Source organism: Dromiciops gliroides, chromosome 4 (assembly GCF_019393635.1).
Source record: "Dromiciops gliroides isolate mDroGli1 chromosome 4, mDroGli1.pri, whole genome shotgun sequence".
In the NCBI taxonomy this organism is placed as follows: Eukaryota; Metazoa; Chordata; class Mammalia; order Microbiotheria; family Microbiotheriidae; genus Dromiciops; species Dromiciops gliroides.
In genome coordinates, this window is record NC_057864.1 from 188,605,415 (window position 1) to 188,619,279 (window position 13,865).

The 13,865-nt window shown below is 43.2% G+C and overlaps 1 protein-coding gene across 2 annotated transcripts in view; it reads left to right on the plus strand.

Moving 5' to 3' along the window:
- The window catches only part of KAT7 (lysine acetyltransferase 7), a 31,456-nt gene extending 18,206 nt beyond the window's left edge, over nucleotides 1-13,250 (plus strand). For both annotated transcript variants that reach the window (XM_044005220.1, XM_044005221.1), the window contains 7 exons: nucleotides 2,004-2,195; nucleotides 5,279-5,368; nucleotides 6,835-6,974; nucleotides 7,801-7,895; nucleotides 9,399-9,544; nucleotides 10,611-10,717; nucleotides 11,595-13,250. In XM_044005220.1, coding sequence (XP_043861155.1) covers nucleotides 2,004-2,195; nucleotides 5,279-5,368; nucleotides 6,835-6,974; nucleotides 7,801-7,895; nucleotides 9,399-9,541 — 660 coding nt within the window. In that variant the 3' untranslated portion in view covers nucleotides 9,542-9,544; nucleotides 10,611-10,717; nucleotides 11,595-13,250. The remainder of the gene's footprint in view (nucleotides 1-2,003; nucleotides 2,196-5,278; nucleotides 5,369-6,834; nucleotides 6,975-7,800; nucleotides 7,896-9,398; nucleotides 9,545-10,610; nucleotides 10,718-11,594) is intronic.
- The last annotated feature ends 615 nt before the right edge of the window (nucleotides 13,251-13,865 follow it).

Sequence of the window (13,865 nt, forward strand, 5' to 3'; positions counted from 1 at the left end):
AGGGAAGCAGATAGGCCAGTGTCTGGGGTCCATGCAGGAAAATGGGGTTCCAGCCCAGGCCAGAAGGATCCTGCCTCTGGTTCCCTGTCCCCAGTTCCCTGTAGCCCCTATTTCTCACCTCTTTCTCTTTTTTTCCTTTTTACTATCTGTCATGTGGAGCTAAGGGAGTCTTCCTTCCCTCATCTGAAAAGTTGAAAGACTAGGGGCTTGCATGGGGTGAGAATGGGGAAAGGAAAGGATGTGAAGAAATACCGCTTCTCTTTACAATGGGAGAGAAAGATACCCTTTTAAGTAATTGGAACTTTGAATGTAATTTTCTATGGAAAGTGTTTTATACTTTATATTACATACCAATGGTAGCATAGTGTTTTAATACAATACTATACCTTATATATGTTTTACAATTTGGCTAGTATGTTTCTGTAGGAAAATGCTTCTAAAGTTTATACAAAGTGTACACAATGTCAAATTTACTTACAGCCTTTGGAACATAACCCTTTTGCAAGATGGGGACTGTATAGTTCCTCAATATATTTCTTTCCTAGGTTAAAATATCTTTTGTATTCTTCCTTTATGATTCAGGGTTTTTGTGAATCATCAAAGCTGGGCATGTCCAGAGATGCCTTGCGGGGGGGGCGTGGCTATTGCTACCTAGCTCTGTAGGGCCACTTGTCCCTGAATGGGAGTCCCCCTCAGGTATCTGTGTCCTTTTCAGTCGTAGTGTTCCTGTGGTGCTGCAGGGATTGTAAGTGTACAGACTGGATCTTTCTCTTGAAAAGGTCCAGACTGCTGTGTGATGGTGTGTTGGTGTTTTTCTTTCTCTTCTGTCATGGTTATCTCTTGCTCATTATCTTTTTTATTGGTAGGTCTGTTTGTTGTTGCCTAGTGACATTGATTATCCGAATTCCACTCCTACAACCTACTTCTTCACCTCTCCATTACACGCTTCCCTTTTTCTGCCTTTGGTGTTTGTGTAACTTGCTTTTTGACTATATCAGCTATTGTTAGTCAGCTTGGAATAAATTAGTTTTTAAAAGAGATTTTTTTTAAAATCAGACATATCATTTGGTGCCATTTGTAGTAGGAATTTAAAATCAGTTAAACTTTCTATAAGAGTTTCATTAAAATTTTACTTAAAGTAAAGGGTTCTGTCTGCAGAAAGTTTAAGAACCACTGGACTAGCAGATACTCTTTTGGAAGACTACTAATATTTTAGTGCTTTCAAGTGCGGAGAGAGATAACAGGTTCAAATAGCAAATCTTATGTTGTTCAAGGAAAGGTGCTCGTTTTCTTAGGGATAAACTTTCCATAGCTCCCCTTTTACTTTTCTTTTTCTTTCCTTTTCATAGCAACCTTGACATACAGATGGATAGACATAAGAGTTATTTTTTACAGTCAATTCTTAGCTACAGTAGTTGGGTTATATAATTCAACAACTGAGAATCCAGAGTCACTTTGTTTTGTTTGTTTTGTTTAGCGGGGCAGTGAGGGTTAAGTGACTTGCCCAGGGTCACACAGCTAGTAAGTGTCAAGTGTCTGAGGCCACATTTGAACTCAGGTCCTCCTGAATCCAGGGCTGGTGCTTTATCCACCGTGCCACCTAGCTGTTGTACCCCTCTTGCCTCCCTCCCACTTTGGGTTTTGATTGCAGTATGTGGTCTTTTAGTCATTGGACTTCCCTTTCATATTTCATTTTGTTTCATTTCATTTGGTTCACATTAATATAAGGATCTTTCATTCTGATGGCTAGGGAATGCCAGATTGAGATGAAACACTTGTAGTGCAAAGATAATACAAATGCAAAGATGATGCCCATGTACTGTGTGTATATGTAGTCAATTATGTTTGTCCATGTCATTGAATCTGTCTCCACTTACAAATGCTAACTTGATATAGGCAGCACAGGCACAGTGTTATGTGCAGTTGGGTGGCTATGGGTTCTGTGCTATTGATGATGTTGAATTCTAATCTTCCTCTGGCTCTTGATTACTTGCTTGATATAGGAGAAATTGCGGCTGCAAGGCCAAATCACAGAGGGCAGCAACATGATTAAAACGATTGCCTTCGGCCGATATGAATTAGATACCTGGTATCACTCGCCCTACCCAGAAGAGTATGCACGTCTGGGACGGCTCTACATGTGCGAATTCTGTCTCAAATACATGAAGAGCCAAACAATACTTCGTCGACACATGGTAAGTCTCTTTATGACTAGTTCTTTACACTTGTGGTTTGTGGGGAATTTGTTGTGGACTGCAAGTGGTGTATTAGAGGGAGCTTTAAATTATTTATATTAATAAGAGGTCTGGGCATTTGAAATTTATAGATAATAGGTAGTTAATAAGGCCTCAAAGTATGCAGTTTGTGACGTAGTTGCCATCGAGTAGTACCTGAGGAAGCTGTTTATGCTCTTATAATCTACAATTGCTTATTTTTCTTTCCTTTTGCTGATCTGATTATTTTCCCTGTTTTCTCTCCTTACACACACACACACACACACACACACACACACACTCTCTCTCTCTCTCTCTCTCTATCTCTCTCTCTCTCTCACTCACTCACTCTCTCAGCAGCTTTGCTTGGGCCAGTTAGTGGCACTCGGGCCTAAAGAATTTTCACCCATAATTATAATAACTAACATGTTTATGGTTCTTTAAGGTTTGTAAAGCACTTCCACATTAGCTCACTTGTGTCCTCACAATAGTCCTTCGAGGTAGGTGCTACTATTATCCCCATTTTACAGATGAGGAGACTAAGGATGTGAGGTTAGGGGACTTCTACAGAATATTGGATATACTTAATAAATATGTGAGCAGGATTCCAACTCAAGTGTTCCTGACTCCAAGTCCAGTGTTCTATTGACTAATCCACTAGCAAGTAGATGAAGGCACAGAACTTGAAGCCCACTGTAACGATTGGAATGACGCCACCTGCTGGATACTTACTGTAGAAGAGATCTGCCCATGAAGCGAAGGTCTTTGAGGCAAGACCAGGAGTCTTTTCTTGGCGGGGAGGAAGTGACGCAGACTAGTGGGAGGAGGAAGGAAGAGACTGGCGCTCGGTCTGGCTCTCTTTCCTCTGGACTCTGGCGGAGAAGGGAGCTAGAAATGTGCTCTCCCTTTAATAGATAGGAATCTAGGCCTGTCTCTCTCTCTTTACCAAATTCTTATTCTCCTTAATAAATGCTTAAAAATCTAACTCTTGCTAAAGCTTATAATTTATTGGCGACCACTCATTAGATATTTTAGACAGTTTAGCTAGAATTTTAACCCTTAACACCACACAGATGAATATAAAACTTGAGTCCGATTGTGATAAAACTGAGAAGACAGAAGAATGTGTTTTCCTCTCCCCCAACCGCTTTTTTTTGGGGGGGGGCAGGGCAATGAGGGTTAAGTGACTTGCCCAAGGTCACACAGCTAGTAAGTGTCAAGTGTCTGAGGCCAGATTTGAACTCAGGTCCTCCTGAATCCAGGGTCGGTGCTCTATCCACTGCGCCAACTAGCTGCCCCCTCCTCAACCACTTTTTATTCACCTTCCTCCTTCAAAATAGGAAAGGATTTGATATCATTTATATTTTGACTGAATGTTACACATAAGATACATTAACTCAGGTATCTGAATTTTTGAACTTTCATCTCTAATTCCAGGATAAAGTGTTTTGTCTTTTCAGAAAGATAGTTTTAAACATTTTAATTGCTCTGGTTTTTTGACACATCTATCAGTTCCTAATAACCTATTCCCCGTACTTGACCACAGAAAAATTTAAGACCGTCTAATATAGCAATTGCAGTTGATTACATGGGTAATACTTCCTTTTAAAAGAATTTCTAGACATGTTTGAGGAGTTGTGGGAGCTATTGCTTGAGGTATTTTTTAAGGCGTCTCTTCCTGTTCCTGAAATTATACCATATGCCTTTATCTTGTGCTGAAGATAAATCTGTTTTACATAATTTTAAAACGTCTCATGGGTGGGAGGAGGTTGAATGGAGTGGGCACTGTCCTCCTTTAACTTTAACATTTCTAATCTGCCCTAAAATACTCTCAGATGCTAGAGATTGAGCTTGTTTCTCATGATGTCCTCTCTTTCACTTCTCTTCCTTGTGCTAGCATCCTTTCTTCCCATCCCTGTTAGTATGATGATAACTTCATGGCTTTTCCTTCCCCTTCTAGCTGTAGTAATCCATAGCCTCATGGCTCAGTTCTTGGACTAGGGAGAAGGCTGACAGTAGCCTACAAGGAAGAGGATACAGGAGCAGAAGTACCTTGAGTTTTGAACCAGAATATTAGAACTGGAAGAGCCGTTAGACATCACTTAGGCCAGCAACCTCATTTTACAGTTGGGGAACTGAGGGGAAAGGTTGTGATTTTTCCCAGAATCATGCAGCTAGAAGAACTACAGCTGGAAGAACTGAGACTAGAAGCCAGGTGGCCTGTCCCCCAGTCTAGTATTCTTTCCTCAGTTCCATGCTACACAAAAATAAAGGCACACTGCTTTGTTTTACAGAAGGGGATCCCTTTTCCTTTTAATAGCAAGTTCCTCTGGTGTATTTTAAAATGGGATTGAACTTTTAAAAATTCTATTTGCACTTAACCTTTTTAGACCAATCAATCTATGGTACTCAAACCATGTAGCCAGTGGAGTTGAGTGTTGGTCTCAGGATAAGAAAAGAGGCAGCTAATGCCCCCTAGTGGCCAAGGACATCCCCAAGTATTTCTAAACTGGTTTCCAATTATGGAATTGTCAGCCTTTTCTAAGAGCCACAGAAGAATTTTCTTTTAAGTCTTCATGTAGCCAGGAAGGGTTCTTTTCTTTTAATAATTATATGATTACATTATGGCTTAGTTTCCTCATTGAAAAATGGGGAACCTGCCTACTTGGGTGAGGATGAGAAGTTTCTGGTAAAGGTGATAGTAAAATACTTGGCAGCTTTAAAGTGCCAGAGATAAGCTGCTTATGCGTTTCCTATTGGCAGAAGGGATTTATATTATTGTGGGGTATTATCTGGCTTTTACGTAGCAGATGATTTTAATCTCCTGTGATGAAACAGTGCCAGAAAGCTTAGTCAATGTTGCAGCAAAATAGGAGTTTGTCGTAACTTCAGAAGCTGTCATGGTAGAAAAATGCTATTTGTCTCGTGGGACAGTCACTGTTCTCCCTAAGTGTATCCAGCTGCCTTCCAGCCTTAGTCTCACTTAGTTCAACTAATCAGCCTCAGTGTTCCCCTTAAACTTGGAGTGGCAACGTACTTCTGATGTGAATTTCGTTTTCTTATAGGCAAAATGTGTATGGAAACATCCACCAGGAGATGAAATCTATCGTAAAGGCTCCATTTCTGTGTTTGAAGTTGATGGCAAGAAGAACAAGGTAAAAGCAAGTGACTGACTTGGGGCAGAGATGGTATAATGTACCCCCAGATAGAGAAGAGACTCTGATACTCTGGCTCTTCCCTTGGGAACAGAATAGTATTTCTTAATTCTGCCACACCAAAGACTAGATCTGAAGATAAACCTGCTTTGGTTATTTCAGACCATATTAGCAGTTAGGGCAGTAGGTTCGGCTGGTTTGGTCAGGCTTCTCCATTCACCCTTCTTCCTCCTGATTTATACCCTTAGCCTTAATACCTTCCCTTTGCCCCAAGGTTACCAAATATTAGAGATCCTGAGCCCAATTTTGTTGTTGGGGTTTTTTTTTTTACTGTATTTTCTCTTTTTCCTTGTCTGAACCAACAAGCATTTGAGTGCTTCCTAGGTGCCAGGGATACAAAACCAAAGATAAAACAGTTCCTATTGCCACGGAGCTTACATTCTTTCAGGGGCAATATTTGCATATGAAACTGTATACAAAATCCAGGGTAGTTAGGGAGAGAAGACAGTAGCATTTGGTGTGGAAAAGATTGAAAAGAAGCTTCCTTTAGAACATGGTGTCTGAGTTGTGTCTTTAAGGAAGTGAGAGATTCTGTGAGGTAGAGGTGAGGGAAGGAGACATGCATCCCAGGCATGCGTCATGGCCAATACAAAGGCTTGGAAATGGGGAACAGAGGCAAAGCCAGTTTGGTTGGCCTGTACACTGGGGAAAGGAGCAATAAATAGTGAAGCCAAAGAGATAGGTTGGGAACAGGTTGTGGAGGGCTTTCAGCGGCCAACAGGAGTTCCTGTGGAATTATAGAGGCAATAGGAAACCTTGGTTTATTGAGGAAGGGAGGTATGGGGTTAGTTTCTGTGATTAAGGAGCATCAGTGGTAAGCAGTGAGAAGGATGGGTTGGACTGAGAAGACTGGAGGCAGGGAGGCCATTGCAGTAAACCAAGTGAGAGGTAATGAGAACCTGCACAAAGATGGTAGCCATGTGAGGAAAGAGAACTATATGGATGCTGAAGGTGTTGTAGAGGGTAGAAATGGCAAGGGATTGAATGTGTGGGGTGAGAGGAGTTAAGGATAATGTCAACATTGGTAGAGCAGTGGTTTGGGTGGGGTAAAGTGATTGAATTCAGTTCTGGTTATGTTGAGTGTGAGATATATAGATCTCAAGGATATCTAGTTTGAAATATCCTATGGGCAGTTTGGAGGATGTGGGACTCAAGAGAAAGTCTGGGGGCTGCCTAGATAGAGCTCTTTTGTGAGTAGCCCGTGAGCTCCCTCTCCCCCAGCATGTTGATTATACTTTGGGCTTTCCTCTTCTACCCAAACAGCAGGCACTTTCCAAGCACATGACCAGAAATGCCCACCTTTCTGTTTCATTAGGCATAACTGATATGGTTGGATCTTAGCTTCAGTACTAAACATGTTAGCCTGATGAACTGTCACAATCCCTCTTATCTCTCTCTGCTTTCAGATATATTGCCAAAACCTCTGCCTGCTGGCCAAGCTCTTCCTGGACCATAAGACACTGTATTATGATGTGGAGCCCTTCCTCTTCTATGTCATGACAGAAGCTGACAACACTGGCTGCCACCTGATTGGTACTTCTCCAAGGTTAGGAGTATTTACAGCTTGGTGTGAAGTATGCTTCTGATTAATTGGAGGAGGTTTCTGATGTTAACCACGTATCAGTTACTAAATTGTGGAATTGGACTATCTCAGCATCTGTCACAGCTCTTCCTACAGAGACATACCAGAGGTTTGTCTAGTAAAAATGTCCATTTCTTTATTAGAACCCCCACGTTCCCTCATTTCAGGGTGTGCTTCCCAGGGTTACCTGCTTATGACTGGACCAAGGCTTCTGCTTGGTAACTAACAAGTGCATATCTTTGTGGGGGTGGGACTTGGAGGGAGGGAACATCTCTTCAATCTTTGCTCTCTCTCTCTCTGGTCTTAGCTTGGGAGTTGCTATATAGCTCCTGAGCTAGACTCCCTTAGACTTCTTTGTGACGGTGTCATTGTTTTCTTAGGAGGCACAAGCCAAATTCAGCCTTCAAACATCTGTATTTCCCACCTCTGAGGGATATTTTAGGCCACAGGGATTTGTCTGTATTGCCCCTCTCCCTTGTAAGCTGCTCCTTTTGAAGCTACTCTTTAATGAGGGTACTGGCTGACTCATCAGTCTGCATGGCTTCACCCCCACTCACTACACGAGTGCAAAAGGGCCAGAGTCAGCCCTTTTTTGATGATGGAGCTGAAGCTTTAGTCTCCAAGCTCTGGAAACCCTTGGATAAATGGCTTGTGCCTCATGGAATGGGGCTAGCCAACTACCGGTAACTCACTCCTCCTGCATCTGGTATGGCAGACTTGAGCCAACTTGCTGACTACTTTAATTCTCACTCCAGTGATTTTCTGATAAGGTTTTCTCTCTTGATTTCAGGAAAAGAATTCATTCCTCAATTACAATGTTTCCTGCATCCTCACCATGCCTCAGTACATTGCGACAAGGCTATGGCAAGATGCTTATTGACTTCAGTAAGTGTGTGTGTGTGTGTGTGTGTGTGTGTGTGTGTTTGCTGGGATCATAGCGCTGAATTGTCAGTTCCGTAGCACATATTGAGTAGATACTGTGTGGAGAGGTGGCTGTAGGGTAGGGCTGGGGAACTGAGGTAAGATCCAGAGGTTAGAGGAGACAGGTTTTCACAGCATTTAGAGCTAGAAGACACTTTTGAGATCATCTTTTCCCAACGCCCCAGCTTCAGTACTATTCTCACAGTACAATGTGACAGAGACAAGGATACACATGGAAGAGTTAAAATAGGGACATGCATTCTGAGAGCTATTATATGGTGTCTGTCTAGTTATTTGGTGAACAGTTACCTTTAGGCACAGAGGAGGAGAAAGGCAGGAAGATTGGGAGAGTATTCTACCAAGAATATCCGCTGTTACCTGTTTCCTTGGGGACATTTCTTCTATGGGATCTCCTTCCTTGCATTCATACTATGTAACCTTTTGAGGTAGCTGATTAATGGGCTCTGGTATTTTAATAATAAGAGCCAGTGGTTTATAATAGTGCTTTAAAGTTTGTAAAATACTTACATCATTTGATACAACAACGCTGTGAGGTAGGTACTATTATTATTCCCATTTTATAGATTTGGAAACAAATCTGAAAGCCATTGAGATGAGTAGTGTTTAGGTGACCTGTCCAGGATCATGCAGCTAGTTGTGCTCATGTGAGGCAATAGTGGCATTTTTGTCTACCATAACTTTTTTTTAATGTTACAGAACTTTTATTCACAATTTGAGCTTGAACCAAGGAAGGAGTCCTGATTTTTCTCCTGGAAAGATTAAAGGGATTTATTTACAAAGACTCTCTTTAATTGCATATGGTCCCCAGATTCCAAAACACTCTGGAGTACCTCTCTGTACAATGTTTGCTTCAGACAGGTGCTAGTAATCTTCCACAAAGTGAAGAAAGGTTCAGTTGGGGTTTGTGATATTCATTCATTCAGTCCTTCATTCATTAAAGGCCTACTTGGTGCTAAGCTCGGTGCTAGAGATACAAAGACACAAATGAAACAGGCAAGACTGCATGCTGTTAGAGGAGAAACAATATGAACACCAGATAAGTGAACACCGACATACTTTACAAGTAAATATAAAATAATTTCTTAGTGATAGGAAGGAGAGCACTAGAACCAGGGCACCATACCATAACTCTTTGTTAATGTACTATTTACTATTTAAATATAAGTGTATATGTAAACACTGCCCGTCATGTAATATTCTTGGGGTTAGAAATGTAGTTACCTACTGGCTAACCAGGGCCTGAAAAATGAGTTTGATTATTTTACATCTTTCCAAGGTCAGACAGTCAGAAAGATGGTCTTCACCCCCAGGGAGGGGATGGGGTGGGGTTGACTGTATTTATTCATAAATTTGTCCCATGGCATCATGTTGTCCTCTTGGTGTCTCCACTAGGGAATTAAGGTCTAAGGAGAATCAGTCAATGCGGATTTTGCTTTCCTTTGGCAGGTTATTTGCTTTCCAAAGTAAAGAAAAGGTTGGCTCCCCAGAACGCCCACTGTCTGATTTGGGCCTTATCAGTTACAGGAGTTACTGGAAAGAAGTGCTGCTTCGATATTTGCATAATTTCCAAGGCAAAGAAATCTCTATAAAAGGTAGGCTTCTGGAATGTGTGGAGTTCTAAGGCAACAGAAGTCGGTGACTATAGCAGAGTGTCCCTCCCCTTTATCTAACAGGGCTGTGACTCCAGGAAGGTCATGAACTCCCCTGTGTTTGAGTCTCAAAGCCAGGGAGGGGGTGTGTGCACTGAGCATCATGGATCTGCACTTTAGAACCAGAGGGAGCCTTAGAGACCATCAAGTCCAGCCACACTTGGGCCCCAAGAGGCTGCTCATGTCCCGTGCAGCTTCCTAAACTATAAAGTTGTTAAGGGCCAACATTTTGAATTCCTATTAAGGTGTGAGTTGCACAAGGCTGCTTTTCCACATCTGGATGGCCAGCTACTTGTGCCGAGTCATCCTTGCAAAGCTTCCAAAAGATAGATTTCTTTCTTCTTGTTATTCAGATCTGCTCACAGTATTCCTTAACACTAGGCTGTATGATGAGGAAATAAGAGTATAGTAGTCCCCAGATAGTGATGCCAAGGTGAGATACTTCTCTTGTTCCCTTTCACTTGTAACTCTCTCTCTCTTTCTTTCTTTCTTTCTTTCTTTCTTTCTTTTCTTTCTTTCTTCTTTCTTTTCTTTCTTCTCTTCTTCTTTCTTTCTTCTTCTTCTTCCTTCCTTCCTTCCTTCCTTCCTTCCTTCCTTCCTTCCTTCCTTCCTTCCTTCCTTCCTTCCTTCCTTCCTTCCTTCCTTCCTTCCTTCCTTCCTTTCTTTCTTTCTTTTTTTTGGGTGAGGCAGTTGGGGCTAAGGGACTTGCCCAGGGTCACACAGCTAGTAAGTGTTAAGTGTCTGAGGCTGGATTTGAACTCGGGTCCTCCTGAATCCAGGGCCAGTGCTCTATCCACTGCACCACCTGGCTGCCCTAAACGCCCTCTTTCTTGTACCAGCTTTCCTTTTGTACCACTCAAAGGCCACACCTTTTGGCTCTTTAGACATGGTTCTGAATCCCGTTGAATTACATTTGAAGAGTAGGGGAAGGGAGGAAGGAGAGGTGGTGGTGATGATAGTGGTCCTCTTACCTCTGTGCTCATGTTCTTGATGGAACCTTGTGTTACAGAAATCAGCCAGGAGACTGCTGTGAACCCTGTGGACATTGTTTAGTACCCTGCAGGCCTTCAGATGCTCAAGTACTGGAAAGGAAAACACTTGGTTCTAAAGAGACAGGTAAGAGGTTCTTTTCACCTGCTTTGTTGGAGCAGTCTGTGTCTTGGAATTCAGTAGAACAAGGGTATGGAATTTTACCTGACAGGAGCCAGACTTGCCAGAGACATAGACATTCTTTCAGTATTCATTTCTTTAGCTTCCTATAATTCTTGCCATTTGCCTCTTCCTGTAAGTTAATCTCCCTCTTGGTTACTAGTACTTCTTGTCAGGCCCCTGTCTGTGTTGGCCAGTATGAGTTATACAGCTCCGGTCTATGCTTTGGAAGGATTTCTGTCTCACAGGGTTAGGAAACTTTGCTGTTGGGAAATGGCCTGTTTTGAGAGGGGATCTGTCTGCCTTGGACCCTTGGGCTCTTAGAGATACTTTAGATTCTTTCAGTGATTGCTGTCCTTATTTATCCATGGCTTTAATTCAGGATGAAAGAAAGGTGGCTGATTTTTTTTTTCTGTCTTCATTGAGGGCAGAACATGAAGAAATGGTTTTAAATTTCAATGAGATAGAATTGAATACCTATGGAACATTTGGTTGATTTTAAACTTTTTCTCAAATTTTGAATAATCTTTGGAATGGGAAATGGAGGGAGTGAGGAGACCTAGGTTCTCATCCTGATTGCCTCTCTCAGTGACACCTGTGTGACCCCAGGCAAGTCCTTTAACTTCTATGAACTTTCTGCCTTTTTTATTCATAAGATGGGGGATGATACTCTAGCAATCTCACAGAATTATTGTTGTGAAGGCACTGTGCAGAGCCAGAAGTCTGAACACATGTTGAGTATAGTGATCCTTTTAGAGGTGGTTTGAACTGAGGAGTATTGGGGGTGCTTTGTGAGAGGAAACCCTCAGGTGATCTGCGACATTCTGCTCTTTACTTCTCTCAGGACTTGATCGATGAGTGGATAGCCAAAGAGGCAAGAGATCCAACACCAATAAGACCATGGATCCCAGCTGTTTGAAATGGACCCCTCCCAAAGGAACTTAAACTGGCTGTGGATCCCTGAGCCAGCGAACCCCCCGCAGTAGGAAGCCCCTTGGGATCTGTCTGTCCATTTCTGTTGCTGTTGTGATTGGCATGTACAGTATCCTTCGGGAAGGCCGTTCCCCCTTGGGACTGTCCTGGCTCCAACCCTTTGTGTAAACTGCAGACGCTGGTTCTGAGGAACTATTGTTTCGGCCTCAGTGAGGTTGCCTGGAATGCATCTGTATTGGACTCGATTGAAGCTCCCACACAAGCACTGACCCAAGGAGTTCGGATGTGGTACTGTACCTGTCCAGTCACTGGTTCTCCCCTCATGTTTCAAGCCCTACAAGGTTGTGTTGTGTCCTTTAAACTGTCTGCAATCGATCACTCCTGGTCCCTTTTGAACCTTTCCTGTGACAGTTCCCCAGATCTTTTTCAGAAAGATCAAGAAGGAGGTGAAGATGCCGAGTCTGGGGGAGAGGGCCAGAGTTAAGCTTCGCTGCATTTTCACCCTGTTCTTGACCTTTCTGACTCTTGTGTTTTGATTTAAGGACTTCTAACACACTTGCACCTCCCACCCCCTTTGAAATCCTCATCAGGCTGACCAGGGCCAGGGGTGGGCTTGAGCACCAGTGTAGAATGGAGGTTGGGGTGGAGGAGAGGACAAGTCAAGCAGCACATGGTGCTTTTGTGCTCTAATTTGGGACCCTTCTAGGGAAGGTGGCTTGTTTTGATGAAGGGAAGGGAACACCGGCCTCCCTGCCGCACCAGCAGGGAAGTTCCCTGGAAGGAAGAGCAGAACAACGGCCTTTCCAGGCCATACCCCTCTGCCACACTGACAGTCACCCAGAGCATTTCCAGTGCTCGTTCTTCACGTTGTGTCTTAGCTTATTCTTTATGTTCCACACTTCTCTCTCTCCCCCCCAGGACTGTTCTGCTCCAGGGGCAGCCCTTTGCCCTTCTGTGCAGGGTCATAGCAAATGCAGGTGGGAGCAATGTGCAAAACACCTCACTTTCATGCTGGTTGCATTCTCCTTGTCCCAGCCACCACAGAGGAGGAGAACAGGACTAAATAATCATTCGTCTGCTGCCGCTGTTGTGGCCGTGTAAGTCAAAGTAATAGCAGCCTCCTCCACCCGTACGGCTAGTTTGCTCTTCTGGCTGCAGCCCCTCACGCTCTTATGAGAACAGAAGCGCTTTAACCCCTTCCAAGATGCTGCCCTTTGCACTCCTACCCCCACCCTCCCCTGCTCTTTCTGGTCTACAGTTCACTTCTGTTTTTGATGTTGTTAAAGTGATTTGGGGAGAGAATGAGACATTCTGGCTCACTTCTCGCCAGTCTCCATATGTGCTATCTCAGAGCAGCCTTTGATGTTTTGACATGTCACCCTTGCCAACTTGGTCTCCTGCAATACTGTTGTCTTGATGTGGAGCCCTCACCACAACCCCTAACCTGTGGTCAGTCGTGCCTTGCTCCTGTCACTTCTCTACACTATTTATAATCACCGTGGGTTTGTGGGGGGCTGGTTCCAAGCATGCTCAGTGGCGGCTCCCCTCCCTTTCCTCCCAGTCCCAAGCTTCCAGAAATTTATGTCACTGTTAGATGTCGATTACAGAAGCAGGCTGGCTGGGGATTTTCTCCTGAGGGGTGTAGGGCCTTTCTTATACAGAAAGCTGAACCCTTTTCCAGATGTGGTAGAATGTGCGGTTCTGTATCTATTTCTCAATAAAGCATGTTCTCTGCTCAAAACTCTTCTTCTTTCATATGGGCTGGTTGAGACCACTAATGTGTGCTCTTTATCGAAGATAATGCTCTTTGGTCCCCTGTTGTAGAGCGTACACTTTAAGTTGTTTTTCCAATTGCTGAGTCATGTGTCTCTTCTTACCTAGCTTTCCTCATCTGGAAGTGACTGACGGGTTGAAGAGTCAAGTTTGTGACTGTGAAACTAGATTTTTTGTTTGTTGTTTTCCGTGTGACTGACTTCTCTAGGAAATGAACCAGGACTTGAGCACTAGCCCTGATGATCTTGAGATAAAATCCTTGTGACCTCTGGAGTGAGATTGATTTAAGTTCTTTGATTTCTGTCCTCTTCTCTGAGATCCACTAGTTCAATCTTTTTTTTTTTTTTTTTTGCGGGGCAGTGAGGGTTTAAGTGACTGCCCAGGGGTCACACAGCTAGTAGGTGTCAGT